At 35.0% G+C, this 21,171-nt stretch overlaps 1 protein-coding gene across 7 annotated transcripts in view; it reads left to right on the top strand.

Annotated features, from left to right (window-relative positions):
• Window positions 1-243: 243 nt before the first annotated feature.
• bi (T-box transcription factor bifid) overlaps window positions 244-21,171 on the top strand; it is a 168,177-nt gene continuing 147,249 nt past the window's right edge. For all 7 annotated transcript variants that reach the window (XM_083140055.1, XM_083140057.1, XM_083140052.1 and 4 more), the window contains exon 1: window positions 244-1,233. In XM_083140055.1, the coding sequence (XP_082996181.1) occupies window positions 854-1,233 (380 nt within the window). In that variant the 5' untranslated portion in view covers window positions 244-853. The remainder of the gene's footprint in view (window positions 1,234-21,171) is intronic.

Below are 21,171 nucleotides of genomic sequence, written 5' to 3'. Positions count from 1 at the left end.
GGCGACGCTAGCCCGGTGTCGATCCACGGCCTTCGGACGGTGGGAGAGACGCGAAAAAAACAAAACGGTACGAGCGTGGTGTCCGCGCTGGTAGGGGTTTTCGCCGGTTCAAATCCTGGAACGGCCCCTTCTCAGCCGGCTTTCACAGTTTGGCCCGCCCCTGTTAACTCTCGCACCCCGCCAGGCGCCTCAGCCACCACAAGCTACGCGCGGCGATAATTCCTTTCACTCGGGCGACAGAAAAGGTTGAAGCAAGCGGTTGCTAGGATACACAACCGACACCCCGTAGCCGTCAATCATAACGCGAGGGGGGCGGGACGTACGGCATCGAAAGTCATTCCCACCCTCGCGTGATAATAAATCTCTTTAACGACAAGCGTCGGTGGAAGCGTACCGATCGTCGCGACGCCGTGAGGATTTTTTTTTCTCCAAGCTAGTTCTCGTAGAAGCGCGAGTGTTAGCCTGCCGACACCTTGCTATTGTCTCGACCTGTGAAAAACACGCCTTGGCCGCCGTCCCATTGGCCGGCCGTCACCCGATCGACCAATCCGCTTCGTGCTTGGTCATTAACACGAGAGGCGAGTGTAAAACTCGACGGCTGGTGTATAGTGTCCCAACACTCTCGGGCCGGCAAGGTGCTGCGTAACGTTTGGCTGTCCGATGCTGGGGTGAAGTGTACAAGTGTTCACAGGAAGAAAACAAAACAGTGCTTCACATGAGGGCGTGTGGTTGTTACAGTGCTGGCTGACCCCTTTGATGGTTACGGGTCCGCAAACTTGTGTCCGGTGTTCGAATCCCACCACGGACATCTAACGCCACCCACACCATCAGCGGCTCAAGAAACGGTGTCTCCATGAGATTCGAACAAGCAGACGTCTTATCTCCCGAGATGGCATACCATCCCTTTCTGCTACAGAGGCCGACGGATTTTAGCGTCAGTTCGCTCCTGACTCAACCTCAGTACTTCCCGGCGCTCGCACTGGGACCCCATGCAGCGGCGAGTGCCCCTGGGTACCCTGGGTCCTTACTCCCTAAGTTACCCCCGCTGCCGGGCCACCCTTACACGACGGCGGAGGACGTTTTGGCGCAGCAAAACCCCATGAGACCCCTCAGGACTATACAACCCGAAGACGACGGTGTGGTAGATGACCCTAAGGTCACTCTAGAAGGGAAGGATCTATGGGAAAAGTTCCACAAATTGGGCACCGAGATGGTGATCACTAAATCTGGCAGGTAAGTCAAAAAGTAACCACTCTAAAACCCGTTTGTGTTGTTCTAACGTGCCATTAGGTCGTAGGATAGCCATCAGTGTTAACAGTCCCATTAAACATTTCTATAACCAATCATTGTTATCACCAAAACTCAAGTTTACCTTCTGTAGCTAATAAAAACAGCATTCTCGACCGTACGAGAACAGTGCGCGTGTCCCACTTTCCTTGCAAAAATACAGTTTTAAAAATAACATTTACAACAAACCGCCAACACAAGATATTTGTCCATAATCACGTAGTATCGGTGCATGTTGTATGATACAAAAGCTAACTGCAAAACGTGCAAGCGTTTACAGAGCTTAGACTGGTGTATAACGTTGCTCATTTGTAGTTTTCTGCCAACGATGTGTCTGCAGACTTTCGCCAGTATATTCATTAACATACACAGTACCTTCTTACAATATTATTCTCTGTGTACAAGAGAAACGTATTAAGACAATAACAAGCTTCTCTACGTAGAGCTTTAGACGAAGTCGTTCGAGATTTCAAAACATTGTAGCTAGTTGAAAACCAGGATCGCGCTATTCCGCAGACCCGCGACGAAACTCCGGGCCTTGAGCTTCGATCCAACCGTCAGATGGCGCACCGATCGCCGCCAAGCTCTACGGACACCTCGCGTGAACGGGCGCGATCCGTAAGCAGTAATCTGTGACCATATATGGCTCTCTTATAACACTTTATGAAATCTCCTTCGTATAAAAGATTGAAAATACGTCACTAATAGAACATGACAGAGATTTATCTGTATATTCGCAAGTTTTGTAAAATGATTGTCACAGAATTGATGTGCACTTTCAGTTATAACATTAGTAAATTTCAAAATATTGTTAGAAATCAATAAACTTTACTAGTAAAGGCTGCTGTTTCTTGCAGTTATTCTTACTGTTATACAGAATTATAGTTCGTGGCTAACTCAATATCAGAAACTGTTTTCTTTCATGTAACCAATAGAAATGTGTAGTTAGTAACGCTCTAAGGGAAAATTAACAAGCGAGCCTGAATTTCAAACAATATAAGATTATAAGAAAACATGATTATCTTAACGCTTAAGCACGGCATAGTGACCGATTTCCAGACCAAATCGACTTTTTAAAAGTCGATATCTTTTGATAAGCCGTTACAAGAACGATACAGCGTGCAAAATATATCAGACGGCAAGTAAAAAATAAAATATACGTAAATGTTGTCGTTTCAAAACTAAAATTCATAGCTTCCGTCTGACTTAAAAGATTTCATAGTTGAGAATGTCCGATTGTTTATTAAAAAATTAAAAGATTTACATTGTATATCGTTGTAAACGAAACATCTTTTTTTGGACCAGAATGGAGTTGACGTAATAAGTTATATTGTCCTTATGGTTTGAGATATAAATGTAGCGTTAATATTTAAAACTTATCGAATGTGTGACTGAATATTTACAATTCGGCACAAGCTAAGCTTACTGAATGATAATAACTTTTAAAAGTGTTGTGAAGTACCAATTTCATGACATTAATTCGTCTAGTTGTTTATGTCGCACAAAACGAAGAACGTCTTATTTTGGTGACATGAATGTCAAATGTACTGGCTAGTAATATACAAATTAAGAACCTTAACTATTATAGTCTTCCCTTTTAGATCTAATGTTACGTATGAAACCGTAGTCTGTTATAAATATCATAACCCGTACGAACCATAAGTTTATAATTGCAGAAATTAGCCTATTCGTCGTGTGACAACTTTGGGTTGGTTTAAATATTAAGATTTTATTTGGGAAAGTTGATCGTAAATATTGTTGCCTTGTTGATAAGTAGATACGGTGTTAATGTAGTAATAAGCTGGATTTCAGTACGAAATTCTTGTTTCTATTTATTTCGAATCTCGTTACCTTGCATTCATGACGAGAAGTAGCATGCCTCGTCGTGTACCGGGTGCAGCATTGTTGACCGGCTTGTTACATTACGGAGCATTGTTGACGTGTCGTGCTGGTGTTGGGTGTCCACTAACATGTCGCGTGATTTCGCCGAATGTCACTCCCATTTCTTGCATGTCGAAGAGTACGGAAAGTAATTCCCCAGTCAGTGACATTGTTGGAAATTGTCCAGAGCTCCTGTACTAGCTGCGACATTGTTAACAAAACCCCACATCATCATTGTTGCGCTCGGTAACAGCGCCGCTTGCATGCGAATTTAATTTTTGCACCTACCCATTGTTGCCTTGAGAATTGTTCGCAACAATTGTGTATGTTACTTCGGCAATAAAGAAATGAGGAGGAAGTATATTTAGGGTATAAAAGTGCTACAGTCTACAGAACAATAGCTTTATTTTGGACACCCAAATACTTTTTTCCTCAAAATTTACATCATCTCAAATTTCATTATTCAAAATAGACAAAAAATTAACACAGAACTTTAGCCGTACGTACATTTTATCACCCGTTGTTGTGTGTATTTTATTAACGTGAATTAACACTAACATCAAAACTATAAGAATTTAATTTTCTATGTTAAAACCAAGAGATTTCTCAGTGCAAAAAATATGAGAAAAATAACAATAAATTTATTTACTAAGCGGGCCAGGTTCAGCCTGTAGGCTGCTTGCTCTGTCTCTTGTCAATGTAATGTTACTATGATAAACTGCATATGGAGCAGTAAGCTACATGTAAAATAATACATGTATCATATCACATATAATACAAACGTGAATTTCATTGCGTTAACGTTGTAGATAAAGAACCAAAAATTTCCCACTAGACACAAATATGTATAATTTTCTTGACTTCAATTATGCATTTATACTGCTAATGATGCATCGAAATGCATAGAGAAATGCATCACGGAGTATTTTATTAGGCGCTGTTCCTTATGATGCATTAAAATGCATCAACTGAACTCATTACACATTTGACTATCAATTGATACATTACAAATGCATTTCGAGATCTGTGTATAGTTCACATTGCCGGATGATGAGTGGGTACAGTGTAAGAATGCATGAAACTTCAGTATAATGCATTCAAGCACTATTGCTTAATTGAGTTACTAAACTAATCTAATGTTAGATGCCCTCGATAGATGAATATTTTATATAAAATATATAGGCCTACGTGCGCGCACGTGTACACTTAATCTTCCCTCGATAAATTTTAGAAGTCAACATTTGCAAGCGCGTATAAAGCGTTTTAAGTAGCTTCATTGTTGTTTTACAACAATTACAACCCGTATTTTAACACTACTACAATCAGCGTAATGAAATGAGTAAATATACAGATGTATTGCTCGGAATTTGAACACAGTACTTCCCCTCGGCGCTCGACACGCTAACCCTTTAACCGCATATTCTGCTATAGTTTTCAGTTGATTAGATTAATTGAGAATTAGCTACAAGACTGAAAACAGTACAGCAACATCCGTTTTTTCTTTATCTACGAAAATTAATTAATAGAAACTATTGGCGTCGGAAGGAAAACATTCACTCACAATAATGTTCGTGAAGTTAGCAGTACTGAAGTTGCCATATTAAATCATAGTGATTTACACTATAAATTGTGCATAAATGTCACGTGTAGTAATGCAATAAAATAAATATAAACAAGAATACTTCTTAGTGTTTTTAAATTTTGTACAATGATAGACAGCGAAGACAAAGATTTTTGAGTGGATTTAAGTTTTGAGTAAATTGCGTAACGCAAATTAAAGATCAAAGCCTTGAGACATGCTTAAAATCTCATTGTTTGGTTTGAGAATCTTGGAATTAGAAAATTTACTGAGAAGATTAAAGCCTATTTTCTCTGTAATTTCGGAAACCAAACTAAAGCTACGAGTTTTGATTTGCACGCTTCAGTTTTTCGGAAAAATGAAACTGATTTGTAGGTAGCGAGTTATAAACGCCCGATTTCTTTCAACGCATTCTACGAGACGAATCAATTCGTGAAAACGTTACCAAATTATATGTTCTCGATCGTTTGTTAATTGGCCTTAATTTACCTTAATTTAATACATGCAAGATCACTCTGTTATATTCTGTGAGTAATAATAATAATAATAATAACGCCACTGGCAACCTATTTGAAAGCATAGAATTAACTTCTGGAATAGAAAAAGATCCTAGAATAAAAGTAGAATTATCGTATGCAATCTGATAAAGTTGCCAAACTAAAACTAGTATTGTGGAATCGAACGGATGAAGTTAATAGAATAGAACTCGTATAGAGTCCAATCTAGAATAAAACTGGAATTATCTCGCAGAATTGAACACCTTCTGTGTAACAAAATAATAATGTTTCTTGTATATAAAATTCGAATTATTACCGTAAAATAATGATTGTTATAACAGCGCAATCTGTGTAATAAAGAAAGCCATATCGTAATTTGATTTGAGTAGATATCGAAATTTCATTGTTTGATAGTTCAAAAATTTTAGCCTATGTCATTACGATGTCCATACTAGAAGTTCGAATCCTGGACAGGCTTTGGATATGTATTTGTTCCGTTATCTTTTTCATTATTCATCCTCATCGTTGCGATAAACCTCCAGGGGTTAAAAAGCGACGTATTATAATTAAAATAGAAATTGTCATAGAATTGGTGTTTTTTTTTACCATTTCTTCCCCGATTCTCTTGGAACTAATAAAGACTCTGAAGAGACACATTCAAACAATCCCAATTTTTACGGTTAGTATTGTTGAAGTTTTATAAGTTGTAAATAGACGAATTTAATGTATTCTTATTTAACCTTATTAGATCCTACTAATTTATACGAATTTCTTAGTATACGAATTTCTTTATGCTAAAATAAGCACAGTTTCACCCTAAGATATAATTCTCTTGCAAAAAAAAGAAGAAAACACACATACAACATAATTATCGATTCAGAAGAAATGTCTTATTCATGTCTCGACTATGCAATTTTACTTGAAGTACAGTTCCAGCGAATATGATGCGTTTGCATAATAAAATCGCTAAATTAGAAATGGATATTTAATTTATTTGATATCTGTATTCAATAAATATACTGTGTCGATCTCTGTTACGTAGTCTTTAGCTCGAAACTATGGGTGCTGGGTTCAAATCCCGAACAAGATCATGTATGACTGATATAAATAAAGGAATACAAAGAGTCTTTCTCACGTAACAACACAGAATAGGAATGCATCAAATTTAAATGTATCAATTGTTACAACAGTGGATTCTCTGTTGACCGAAAATTCTGATCCGATGCACATTTTTTATACTTAATCCAAAATTTTATGAATTTTCTACATTTATGCAGTTCATTGCCTTATTATTTCAATGTCTGCTTGGCTTTCTACGTTTTTCTGTTATTATTATTATTAATAATAATTTGTTGCTAACGATCTGTAAAAATGTTCTCTGAAACATGAAGTTGAAAATGTCTAACATTTATTATTACACTGTGCAATGCAATTTGATTCATTCTGGAAAGAAAACATTGTTCAAATCCTAGGTTTGTTGGAAAGAAAGTTCAAAAAATATTTTGTACATTCTAGGGGATAAAAGTACCCTTTTATGCATTTCTGCGTATATTTTCATGCACCGAAAATGCATCATTAACAGTTTATGCATTGTAATGTGTTACTGTAATCAACATATTTTCCCAGCTCACACACTTGTGTGTCAAAATTCAAAACGAAAAGTCGAACGAATAAATATTAATTGTAAAAAAGAGTATCGTTGTAGACATTAGATTTATAGGATCAACACACAATTTAGATTCACTCTATTTAGAAACAGATTATAATTGAGCTGTAATTTTTTTATCAACGTACTATTGCTACCAAAAGATGTAGTGACCAAATATGGTTTCAGATTGTGTAAAACATGTATTTCTTTTTTATGCTCAGCAATCGAATAACAACGAGTCAGTAAACAAGGACGTATTTACGGGGGTCCGGACCCCCACCCCGAAAGACTTACCAAGTACTGAAATAAAATAATAAAACTACTTTTTAGCATTTGTTGTCCTATAATCGATGATTATTCATTTCCTATGAACTTGGAAGCAAGGATTATTATATTGGATCATACTGCTTTGAAGGACAGTACCAAAGAAGATTTATGCACAATACTACTCATGATAATATGCATTAAATATTAATCAGGAACATCCTTTTTATTATTATTCAATAAATATTCAATTCTTTATCTATTTGACATTAATTTCCTTGTTTTTATACAAATTTGGCGATCTTAAGTACACGCAAACTGGATAATAAATATATACTGTTATATTTATATTCTTAAGCCATCTTTTTAAGTGTTCATGTAATTATAAATATGCAGTATTAGTAAATTTACTTAGTTTAATTAATATGTAATTTAATTGTTTTAATTTAAACATTATTATTATTATTATTATTATTATTATTTCTGGGACAATTGGTTCGGACTCCCCCCACCCCACCGTGCCTATATACGTGCCTGTCAGTAGCATATGAGACTGAAAACTACAACATTGTACCATACGAGGAAGTGGCATGTTGTTTCGTATACCACCCGCTGAGTGCTGGGAACTTCGCACAGCAGTATGGAATCATATCGGTGTTGGCGTTATCAAAAGCAGACAGACGAAAATGTGTAATTATTTGCCACAAGACATTTCACATGCTTTAATTATCGAATTACAGGCAATTATAATACGTGCTTGTGAAGAAAACGAAAAGGACATGCCATTTAATTAATTACAGATGAATTTTAATTGTTACGTCATGATAGGAGTTGAGGGGCAGTGTATCTTCACGAGAGAGAAGTTTCAGATAGCGCGCTGTATGAAAACATTGATACCATGTAATAGTCTAGCATAGTACGAAAACATACACAACAGTTAAACGTTCAAGGGTCTCGGGTTCGATACCCGGTGGAGGCACATAGTGCGTCGGATCCCACTTTAAACTGTAGGCCCAGTCCCATTTAGCCTTCTGTGTGTGGACTTTAAAAAAGAAATAGTTAAACGTGAAATTCTGGTTTGTTTGGAATAATCGTGTGGGATACTGTCAATTTACGGAACATCAGCGCATAAATAATGTGGATATTTTGATATTATATATGTATATATCTGTGCGTGTGTGTAGATAGAGAAAGATAGAGAAATATTATATGGAAAATTTTCATTAGGCAGTAATGAACTAAGATATAAAGCTTTATATTGTTCTAGCGACCCTACCGTGTGGTATTATTTTCATATAGGTATATATTCGAAGACCTTAATGAAAGGAATTGTTAGTAAATAGTACAGGATGAATTAATAGCACATAATTCTGATCATTATATTAGTACAGCATCAGTACTTATCAGAAATTAGCATTCGCATCAATAAATATGAAGCATTCGTTTAGTACAATATCAGTTTGCATTAGGAATTAGCAATTATTAATAGTAATAGGCGTGATGTGTAGATCTCCGCAAAACAAAACCAAATTGAGATGTATAATACACACAGCGCCATCTGTTGAGAGCTTTTGTACATATATCGCTAATGTCAGTATCTTCATGTTTTGAGGTTAATTTTCCCTCCTTAGGAGCTGAATTTTGGAGAAAACCCTTCTTAATGGGTTCTTTTGTCATAAGAGGATAACACCTCTAAACTTTAAGGACTCTAGGTCTATGATTTGGGCTGTAATCGGCGAGGACAAACTATTAAAAATCTACTCTCTTGACATTCCGATGCTCTGTAATGTGCGGCAGGTCATAGAATGTCGAAAAATTGAATTTGATACTATTATCTATAACCCTGAGGACAACTGGGGAGCTACTTGAAAAGAAGTAGTGGACTCAGGTCTCAATACCCAGAAAACAGCGGCAATAGGAGACGATGCGCTGGCCACGCGTCACCCAATCGTAACGCTGCTTCTCAGGTTTTGTTAATCGGAAGGCTGTTGGGCCATGGGACTTAATTTAGACAACGCTGATTGAAAGTGGCGGCGATTAGAAGGGGGTGCGAGGGGGCAGTTATAATTAACGTATCATTATTATTATTATTTGAAATATGATCTCCCGTTGCGAAAAGGTATATAATCTCGGTATGACTTATATATACGCAGTTTTTCTGGTACCTTTTCTGATCAACCTTTCATGTTAGTCCTCACACAGAAAAGTAAATGCATCATATCGATTGATGTACCAGAATGCATCGATTGATGCACTAAAGTGTGTTTTATGGCTTCTTCAAAGAATCAGATTCACATTTGATGCATTTGGGTGCATTTTTGTATGTCGTGAAAGAAACACCAAAGTGCATCCATCATTTGATTCAAGTGAGGATTTATTTCAGCCGAGATGCACTTCAATGCATCAGTTGATGTTCCTCGATGCATCTTCCTGCATCATCAAAAAAGATGCATTCTGGTGCATCAAAACGTATCAAGGTGCATCAAAACGCATCAACTGATGCATTGAACTGCATATGCACCCAAATGCATCAAATGTGAATCTGATTCTTTGAAGAAGCCATAAAACACACTTTATTGCATAAATCGATGAATTCTGGTGCATCAATCGATATAATGCATTTAGGTCTCTGAGTGTACGCTGAAAATGAGGAGTGCCAGGAGATATCAGACACACAGCGCGAGATTTGTCTTGTGAGGTTGTGTCAAGATGCATGAATTTTAAATTCTTGTTGCAATTTGGTATTGAAACTGAATAAATGCTTCTTGGCCATGCTTATTCACTGTTATACAAATAACAGAATAAACGCAAAACAAAAGAATATTTTATTTTTAGCATGAAATGTGTCTCAAATTTAGACTTCGTTTTCAAGAAAACTCCTAGATTTTTATAAAACGGGACAAATGGGGCCCTTTTTATTAATGTCGACGGGACGACCTTTGAAACGGGACATATGGTCACCCTATTATTGGAGTCAACCAGGTCCGTGCCCCACCCCCTCGAACCCTGAAATATTTAAATGTGAACCAATAAAAAAACTACGAAAATAACATCGTCGATTTTTCGAATTTTTGTACAAATTTCAATATTGTTCTTGCATAAATGAATCTGTTTCTTGTGTGGAAGTCTCCAGTCTGCAATATTGTATAGGTTTAGTTTAATAATCATTGATGCAAGGCTCCAGACGTCCGATTCACCGATTTAGTAAGAACAGTCCATTACTTTTAATTCCCTGCCACGACTTCTTTCGAACTGCAGCCTTGATGCGAAAATGCCTCTTTATTCATTTTGTTTGTTAACTCACATTTAGACATGTTCTTTATTGTAATAATAATCGGTAGTACGCAACATTTAATTTATAAATATATTATTTTCAATGGCGCTTGCATAAGAAAACTGAAAGAAAATTGAAAACATTGTTAATTTGCGGAACACAGAACTATTTGAACGATTTTGTAATCTCTCTCTCTCTCTCTCTCTCTCTTTCTATATATAACGACTGTGGCGGAGTGGTGTGGCGACGCCAGGGGTCCCGGGTTCGAATCATATCATCTGTCATCCCCCATCTTCGCAAATTAGCCAAAAGTGGCACAAAAAGCGAAGTAAATTAAATCAAATCAATATATATATATATATATATATATATATATATATATATATATATATATATATATATATATATATATATATATATATATGTATGTATGTATACACGGGTCTGGCCCCTCCCTGAATAAAATCCTGGCTACGGGCCTGGAGTCAACATATGTGTCAGTTGACACGTTTTGGATTCCGTGTGAAATTCAGGACTGTTGGGTTTATTAGACAGAACGAAACATGCCTTGTTGTGTTTCTACAGACTTCCGCACTTAAAGTTACTCTGATAAGACGCACACTACTAAGTACGCTTGTGTAAACAGTTAAAATGTATTTTACTGTATGACAAAGTAACAGTAAGACGTTACTTTCGGACGCGAAGTACTTACCCAACTCCGAGCCGGAAAAAAAAAGAAGCATCGTGTTTTCGGTCCGGCTTTAGAATTCGGCGCCGTTCATTTGTATTCCGTGGCGATCCGGACAACGTTCGAAGGATATTTAATTTAGAATCTCCGGAACGAGACAAGAGTTACAAAAGAGTCGAACTAATGAGGATTTCTTTTACGACGCACTTCACCCGACGAAACGCCGAACGCTTGGTCCACAACATTACTTTTCGACATAATACTAATGGGGTATAAGTCTAGGCATGTTTGAAGTTTTGTACCGGGATATTTCTCAAAATATAGGTGCGTCCGGCGTTTCAAAGAGATGCCCGGTCTAATTCTTGTCATGTTAATATATGATTCTAGCTTCTTTATGCCTATTGGAGAATACTGTGAAAGTTAATAGTTTCGAAATCCACCGTGCGCAATTTTGTAAAACTCTACACCTTCAGTGTAGTAGTTAGAATCTATTTTAAGCACATTAAATGTGTTCTAATATGAACTACGCTCAGGAAACTAAATTCGTCGAATTTATTTCATGCGCTAGAAACGCATGGATTAATGCATCAAAGTTTTTTTTTATTGCTAAGAATCAGGTTTACAGTTAAATGCATTCTTGTGTATCGCTTGTATAGGTAGCGCCAAAATGCATGCTAGTCTGTATTTCTTTCTGTCGAGATGCACTTTAATGAATCAGTTTATGCATTTTTTTCTGCATCTTTCTCGATGGTGCACTTAAATATTTGGTCTGAGCCAGTGGCAGGATTTTTTTCGGTAGGGGATGGAATTGTAAAGGTATAGGATACACAGGAAGATATTTCGTATATTAATAACTTTCCACTGTCAATAATTGCAATCGGGGGTCATTTTAAGGTTAATTTGCATTTATCACTAATTTTTCCCAAGTTCATCACTGCTTTTACTTGAAACAATTGATTTTTTTCAAAATTTCGCCCCTTAAGCCCCTCTACGCCAATGTTCTGAGCTACAGCCTTTATGCATTTATTTCTTTCAAATATGTAGAAATATATAGAAATAAAAAATACCAATCTCTTATGGTTATGTTACTATTTTTATAAGTTCGTTTCGTACACAATCGCATATAAACTAGGTGTACAAGCAACAAATTTAGCACGATAAATAAATTTTCATGTGCTGAAATTTAACTTACCGTGTAACGTGTTCCTTTCATAGCTGTCTCCTGAAAATAAAAATACAAATTAGGTTGCTTACACAAGAAACAGGGTTTGGAAATAATATTTATTTATTAAACAAAGGATTTCAAAAACAGCATTAGCCATTTTACATTGGAATGTACTTTAAATAGAAATGAATAACAAAAGATAACAACAATAACAAAGAATAGCAACAAAAACTAAAGTCACATGTGATAAAGTGACTTACACATTTTCCAACAACTATTTCTAGTGTGCTTGATTTATATAAATGTCTCTTTAGCTTGCATAGGGAAGGGATTTTAAGGTGCAGCACCTATCCAAAATATAGCTGTTTTTTTACCGATCGTTTGAGTTATGTATTTTAGGGCATGGAATCAAGTAAAATGAAGTCACTTTGTTGCACCTTTTCGTGAGATTAGCACTTTTATCCCCTTTTTACCCCCTCTTTGATGCTTCAACACTTTTTTCTTCCTTTTCTTTCATGTTTTGTTAAAATCTTGGACAGAAAAATAAATTATTTTCACTCTTCTCGAGCAGCTACATAAAATCCCATAGTCTCATTTTGTAGAGCAGAACGAGAGCTATAAAATGGTGGTAATATAATCATTGCAGCCCCAATAGTTCCCAAGATAATGTAGCAAAACCCGCGATAAAAAACACAAACTTGAACAAAACCTATTCGGCAGAAACACAGTTCTCTCTGCGGTCCGCGCGATTTATATATACAGAAGGCGCAGATAAAGAGAGCATTGAATGAAGGCATTTTATCAGCACCTTTTTTTGCATCATAAAATCCTTTCCCTACATATAATCATAGCTGCAACAAGGGAGGGAGTGCTTGAGCAATGGATTTCGAGTTGTGTGTGATAGTATTCTACAACAATAACCAAAGTATTAAGGGTTACAACGAAACATTAAGTGTAAAATGAAAAACCAGGTCGGCAACTTTAATTTCTTTATATTGCACTACTTAATGCACGAAATAAGAGGATTCCACGAGTTTACAAAATATGTTGTTTTCTTTATGAGTTTACATAACGTGAACTTCATATCTAGACTTAAATATATAATATTAATAGGCAACCAAATATATATACACATAGATTTCCATGCATTTATGTATGCGTGTGCTTTGATAAGTATCGTGTAAATAGCTTTTTCTTAACTTGTATGACAAATTGTTAGTGAATTTGGTTCTGTGTGTTTACGTGTACGAATTATTGTTTATAAATATTTCTTTCATTTGAGGTTGATTAGAAATCTATTGGAACTTAATAGTTTTTCAGTTCATTTATATGTTATCTATTATTATGTTTCTCTAAAATTATATTATCCGATTTATGTTTTCTTAAATTTTAGAGATAATCTACACAAAATGATATAATTAACACAGTATATATTAGTAAAAAGTTACAAAAATAGTGCTTTAAGGTTCCATTGAGTTTTGGATAAATTTCAACCAAGAATTTTTAGAAAACACACTTTCGTGCCTGATTTTTCTCAATTGGTCCATTTTAGTGCAAGACACGGAACTGCTGTTAATAAAAGCACCTTATGACGTATTATTTAGTGTATTTTGATACACCAAAATGTGCATAATTAGCAAAACTGTGTTAACGTGTTGTTTTTTCAAAGAAACACAATGCAAACTTCGATATGCTTAGAACATTTAGATCTTAGTTGGTTTGTTGTATTGATAGAGTGTATTAGGGAAAATCGATATTCGTAGTCGCGAAACTATTAAAAATGTTTAGAAAATATCCTATTCTCTATAATGCATTAGGAGCCATTACAGATATACTGTTCAGACTTCTGTATATCATAGGGTCTAATGTTTATTGCAAAATAGGAAAAGGTTTTTGAAGTTTTCGCTGCTGAAACAAATACAAAAACAAAAATCGACCGTATTTTTACGGTGGGGTCCCCAGTTATTAGGTCCTCATAAATATTACCGTTAAATAACAGTATAATCACCGTATTTTTCTTTAGTGTAATGAAATTAACGTTACATGCCCGCATGTACTGTACTTGTTCCATGCCAACAACTTGAAACTGCAAAATTACATTAATAATAAATTGAATATATTTCGTACACATTCCACCATATACAATATTATGACCTAATGTGCTTAAACTCAGATGTACAGTGCATATTTATATTAATAACTACATTCAGTAAAGTAAATAGGTGATTTATGGCGAAATGTTGTTAGAAATTACACCTAGTTACTTGCAAAAGAAACGGTAATTTTTTACACCGAAAATTTAATGGATTGGGAAGGGAAAAAGTTCAAAGCAACATTATTCCACACTCGCAAATGCTTTCTTTAAGCCCCTGACAGTGTACATAAGACTTGTGCAATTTATGTTTTTAAAGAAAGCCTTTTAATTATTTAATATACTGAAAAGCTGTTATTATTATTATATCCATGGAGAGGCTTTTCAACTCGATCAACCAGGTGAGTGAATATCAAAACCAACAATTTTCTACCTTGTTATAAACTTTTTGCCCGCCTCATTCAAGAAAAAGGTTTAAAAGTATTAATGTGCTTAAAAAATAATCGTTATTAATGTCAAAATGTATTTCAGAGGTGTACTAAAATAGCTTTAGAGTGACAAGAATAACGAACTCTAGGGATAAATATCTAGATAACAATGAAAGCAAAAGATTATAAGTTTTCGTTGAGTGGGTTAGTAAAAATTCGAAACGAAATTCCGAAAAGTTTTTTTGCAGGTGCAGAGTTATGTATGTTAGCATACTCTTTGTGCATTTTTAAAATGGTGTACCAAAATTGTAATAAAAATATATAATTTACAATGTGTGTTGTACAGTCACGGACACTTCTGGGTTGTAACGATTCCATTGAAAGTTAATGGAATTGTTGTAACCCAGAACTGTCCGTGACTGTACCAGGGTTGCTCTACGCGTCTGGAAAACCTGGAAAACAGGGAAATGTCAGGGAATTTGACTTGTCAGGGGAAAATCGGGGTAATGTCAGGGAATTTTGCAGATCGTCTGGAATTTACATGCATTTTGGAGTCTGCAAAAATAAAAAGTTGCAAAATGAACAAGCAGTTTACTTCCACTTCTGGATTCGATTCTTGTGATTCCACTCCCAAAAAAGATTCCGTTTAGAAACTTCTTTCTTTCTTTCTTTTGATTCTCAGTCTTGTGCAAAATTATGGTTCCTTCGAATTTCTGTAATACATTTTTACTTTTATAATACTAGAAGATATTAGAAAGAATATCGAATTAAAACTTTCAGACCAGATATCTAATTGATAACTAAAGTACATTGACAATATGATCATAATTATTGAAAGAGTTGGTGAATATAAGGTTATCGTCTATTATTTTATAGATCTTAATCTTGTTGGCATTTCCTATAGAATTCCTACATGCAACAAATATTACAACCAGATGCGGTGTACTTATAAATGTAAGCAAAAAAGCAACTTTTTCTTCGACATTATAAATCAGTCAGAAAATGAGAAATTGTGTATGGTTTATGAGCTTTTTCTGGTGTTTTTATATTGTGGAGATCTGTTATGGTGAAATAATGTACGTCTGTTACTTTAGGCTGAAGGCTAGATGCACATGATTGTAGAACCCAATACATTTGATGCCAATTGTAATTTTACATTTTACTCTTCGAATTTTCACGTGTTCTTGCGTGTGTAGAAGAGATTTGTTAAAAGAAAGTTGTGAAAGTGAATATTCATAATAATTAACGGATTATATATTTAATTGAAAAACCTATGTACGAATTCGTTCGTTTAAGCTTGATTTCGGTAAAAGCTAGTGGGAAAGAATAGCGGCATTTGATAAAAGGTGTGCGGGCCGGGTGTAACCGTATAGAGGAGTGTGCTCTAGATAGCGGTTGCTCAGCGGAATACTACAAAGTGAGTAACCCGTTTCTTATCCAAGGATACCCATGTCATTCTGTCAACCACGCCGATAACCCGAGCCATAAATTCAACAGACCAACGCGCATTTTAGACTTTAAAATTAGTTGTTGCTGACACGCTCTTACAGAAGTTCTTCAACAATGAGTCTTCCAAGTTCATTGTTGTTCTCTGGTGCTGGACGAATAAAGCAGAACCAAAAATATGCCAATTGACACAAATATAATGACACATTACTGTAATTTATGCGCGATTGGTGCATCAAAACACACAAATGCATTACTTTTTCAGGAGCTGTTCCGTATGATGAACTAAAAATGCATCAATTTAAAAGTTCAAGAACGATCAGTTGAAAGAAAAGAAAAATCCAATTATATCAATTGACTCTCCAGAATTTATGCAAAATATAACAAAATAAAATACATGAAATTTATTTTGCACGTTTTGGAATGCATGGAGTGCATGTATTTGTTGATTTTTCGTGGTTTTAGTTGATCGAAACTTCGGATCCGATCAATCAAGAAACACATTGGAATGCTTTTTTTTGTATTTGATTGAAAAAATATATATTGTCTTGCATTTTATGCGTTTTATTGAACCAAAATTTCAAATTGTTCTGGTTATAAAAGCGTTTATTGTTTATTGCACGCCCTGGCTGAATCCAGCATTGAATACGCTCGAGGAATTGTAGCAATACAATACAAAATTCATCTTTTTTAGTTTGATGATTAGATATCCATTAATGATCGTTCAACTATTAAATTGGCATTTATTTTAAACCATTTTTGTGTATTTGTTTAGATTCTTGATTAAAACATTGTTTAAATCAAATATAGACTATTAATACTTAGAACTTGAAAAGAAATCACTACCATGGGCTCTCGTTCCCCCCCCCCCTGAGATTTCTGGAAAGCGTTAATGTGATTCGAATGATGAAATTGTATAGATATTTTATAACAAAAAATGTTGTTTTCTGTGCTTACAGGTCAGCAACAACAGTAACAACAACTATTATTATTATTATTATTATTATTATTTGAAGCCGGGTTACATTTAAGCTTTCAGTCTATTTTAAAGAAAGAGCTTTTTGTCCTAACATGAATTAATGTTAAGTATACAGTTATGCAAATTGTATATAGATATACAGAATATGGAAATTACAAATGTATGTAATTTAAAAAAAAACATTTGTAGTAATAATAATAATAATGTAATAATAATAATAATAACAAAATATAAACAACAATAATGGCAGTAAATATTATTATTGATAATAGTAATAGTAGTAATAATAATGATAATAATAAAAGTTCCTATCACTGTCCCCTCCCCTGAGAAAAATCCTACGTGTGGCCTTGATCACTACACACAGAACTTCAAATGCACGAGATCAAAATTGATAAACGTGTAAGTGTGGTTCTTTCAAATTATCTAAACTTCTCAAAGGATAAATTTTAGTGCATCGGGAGGAGCAGTAGCTGACAAAAGACACCCTTTGATGCATATTTCTGTGTATTTTGATGCAGTTTACGTCTTACTGAAGTCATAGCAATTAGACATTTGTGTCAATTCATGCATTGTAGGTTCTGTATACCAGCATTGTATCTGAAAAAAATCAGTTTTGTATTTCAAGATTTTACGCATTTGACTGCATATGTGCGGAACATTTTTAAAAATGGTTCTCTCTCAGTGTGTGTGTGTGTGTGTGTGTGTGTTCGTGTGAGTAAAACTGGATGCACAAACATTAAAATCAATCTCCAGTTGTAAGGTTTGGATTTTACAGCGTGGAGTTCATTGGCATGTGCAAATATTTCAAATAAATTATATTTCGCGACCAGAAAACCTCAGTGGTTTTTTTTGTCTGGAGGTTTGGGCTACCGTTCTAAACCTTTCCGAGTACAAAGTTATTAAGCCGCTGATCTTAAAACCCACAAAGCGTTGTAAATCAAGTCAAGTAACGTTTGTTCTAGGTCGACCATCTCTTCTCTAACCAGCATGTCCTAGTAAATATATGCGATTTTCATGATGTTGTAAATCGCTTGTGTTTATACCTGGGAGTTAGGCTCAAAATATCCTTTATCTGGCTTTGTCGTCAGCTTCTCCTTTTTGTATAATGGCAATTTAAGAAACTGGCTCACTTATACTGATATAGTTTGTGAGGTATAATAAAGTTCGAAGTTAATTATCTTTAAAGAAGTTTTTACTTCATTGTAACAAGCTCTCTTCCAACAAAACATGTTAATTAATGCAGAAAAGTATGGAACTTATATTGATTGATTGAATGAGGTTATGTTACGTCACTTTTCTGCCACTTTTGGCTATGAAACTTATAGTTTAAGAATATGCACTAAAATGCATTTACACAGAACCAAAAATGTCAAATGTTTTGACTCCAATGACATTAAAGTGCATTAATTGCTAATGATGCCCAGAAATGCATGAAATATCACTTTTATCAGCTGATGTTCTGTGTGATGTTTCAGTTAAGAAAGTCTGACACGATAACTTCAAAAAACAGAAATAAACGACACGATTAATTGTCAAACACCATAATGCATCTCCAGTTCTGTATGACTTTTCGGAAGTATTATCGTGTTTCTCGACTCGCTATTATGCATCAAATAATTATGTACTTCTTCTTAGTAAACCTAACTTACTTCTAATTTTAAAAATATTTTACATTCCATTAAGATGTTGGTAATGTTATTCTCTCCTTTGGAATGCGGCAAATAATATGTATAACATGTTACATGTTAGTAATTTTCAACTTGCTTTTTTCACAGTACTATATAACATTAATAATAACATTTTGAAATCATGCAAAGTAAACAATTTGAGCTAACGCAAAAACAAGAAAATGTATTAACTTTTGAATTCAGAGTGTGTGTCATTATTAATCATAACATTTCAATTTCTCTGCTGATGCATCTGAGCAGAATTTCTGATCATAGACGAATGGAGAAACCGTAATTGGACGCATTATTGTTTAATTTGATCCAATAGAAATGCAAAAAAATAAATTTCATGTTGTATTTTTTTATCTTTCGTGCAGATAGTACTAATTGGGGAATCGAGTTTAATTTGATTGATTCATTCATTTGGTGTTTAAGTCCACTTTATGCACAGTAAGGCTAATCGGGACGATGGACCTACAGTTTAAAGTTGGATCCGAACCACTATGTGCTTCCACCAGGTATCGAACCCGGGACCCCTTGATTACAATGCGACGACGCTACCACTGCGCCATCGGGGAAGTTTACTTTGATGTCTAAAGTTATAATATAAGTCTTGATACAAGAACTTCATTTCTTATATTATTAGACACACAATAAACGTAAGTGCATGATATCAAATTGTTGTTTGAAAATATGTTGTACGTATAAAATGTTTTCTCCAGTCGTTTTAGTTTAAAAAGCTGATACAATTCTTACAAAATTGCATTTCGCTACTTAATTCACAGTATTTTCGACAGGTTTAGTCGTTTTTGAACTTTTTTCGTAATAATATGGATGTATATATCGATATTCGAAATTAAGTAGTTACAACGTATGCAGACAGAACTCGAAATGAATTTTTGGATCATCAATTGTCACAGTTAAACGATTAACTTTGTTTTTTTTTAATGATCGTGTTCGATATTCTTCGTTGGTGCAGTGTTAGAGTATCACACGGAATAGCACCTCATAAGAAATATACTTTGATGCATCTCCGTGTGTATAAACTGAATGCAGTTTATGCACTGTTGCCAACATATTCGTGTTGCATATTTTGTGTTGCGTGCATGAGCTAAAAAAAAACCTAATTAAGAAATTTGTAAAAAGTGTACAAAATCCTCATAAAGGGTCATTTTTCAGGGTTGTTTCTGTGTGTAATCCAACAATGACTTTTATACCAGAAGGTTCAAGGGTAGTGTAAAACTATTGTTAATGTTATATTAAAAGATTGCAGATTAAAACCTTAAGAAAACACTATTATCAACTAAGTGCACAATCTTAGAGATTTCTATATTTTGGTGCTTGTTAGGTCTCATTGTAAAAAAGTGCTAACTGGAAACATCGGAATGACCAAGATGAGATGCACGAAGCACTTATTAATTTAATTTCAATGTCTTAGTTCCGCCAGTGTTTTGGGACTCGAGTACGTTCCGTTACGCTTAAATCCACTTTGAAGAAAAGGAGCATAAAGGAAGTAATTGAAGCGAAGATTATGCAGGAAATTATATTTAGCACGCAGTCATGCATAACACAATAATCCTCTTGTTACGTTCGTGCATAAACTAAATTCGTGAATGTTTAAATCGTTTTTTGTTCGCAAATCGTGCATGATCAAGCACACATCTTTACAATTCACATACGAATTGTAATGATCATTTCATATGCTGAAAATGAATTCATTATCTTTCTGAAAGGGACTGAAATCGTGAAAAAATGTAATGTTTTGAATTGTTTTTGAATTTATATGTAATTTGAGTGACTACCTGTAGCTAGATAAATTCCAGGCCACGGTACCTGTGGAAACTTTAATTTTCTGAAGTAATAACCAATATTCAAATGTTTTAATGAAGGTTGTACCCTGACTCCGTGGCCGAGTGGTTAGCACAGGGCGCTACGATGCCAGGTATCCAAGTTTGAATCCCGGGTAAGCCATCGAATAGGCCTATGTGTTTGTCCCAAACGAGAAAATCTAAGGATTGTTTACAAATTTTAAAATGTAAAAACAGAGAACGACAGGAAATATACCTTTTACATTAAAAAGGGCGTTAAGCTGTCAATTTTCGATCTTGCCACCGAAGTTCCTGGGTTCGAATTCCGGCCTGGACGTGAGTGACTCATCAACCATCTTCATCGCAGCGATCAGCCAAAAGTTACAGAAAGGCGACGCTAAATAACAATAGTTGCATGACGTTAGAAACATATTCTCATAAATTAGTTATAGCGATTGAAAAATA

This window comes from Lepisma saccharinum, chromosome 18, assembly GCF_977018435.1.
Source record: "Lepisma saccharinum chromosome 18, izLepSacc3.1, whole genome shotgun sequence".
Classification (NCBI taxonomy): Eukaryota; Metazoa; Arthropoda; class Insecta; order Zygentoma; family Lepismatidae; genus Lepisma; species Lepisma saccharinum.
Note: the sequence above shows the minus strand (reverse complement) of the source record. Positions and strands in the feature narration are given on the sequence as shown.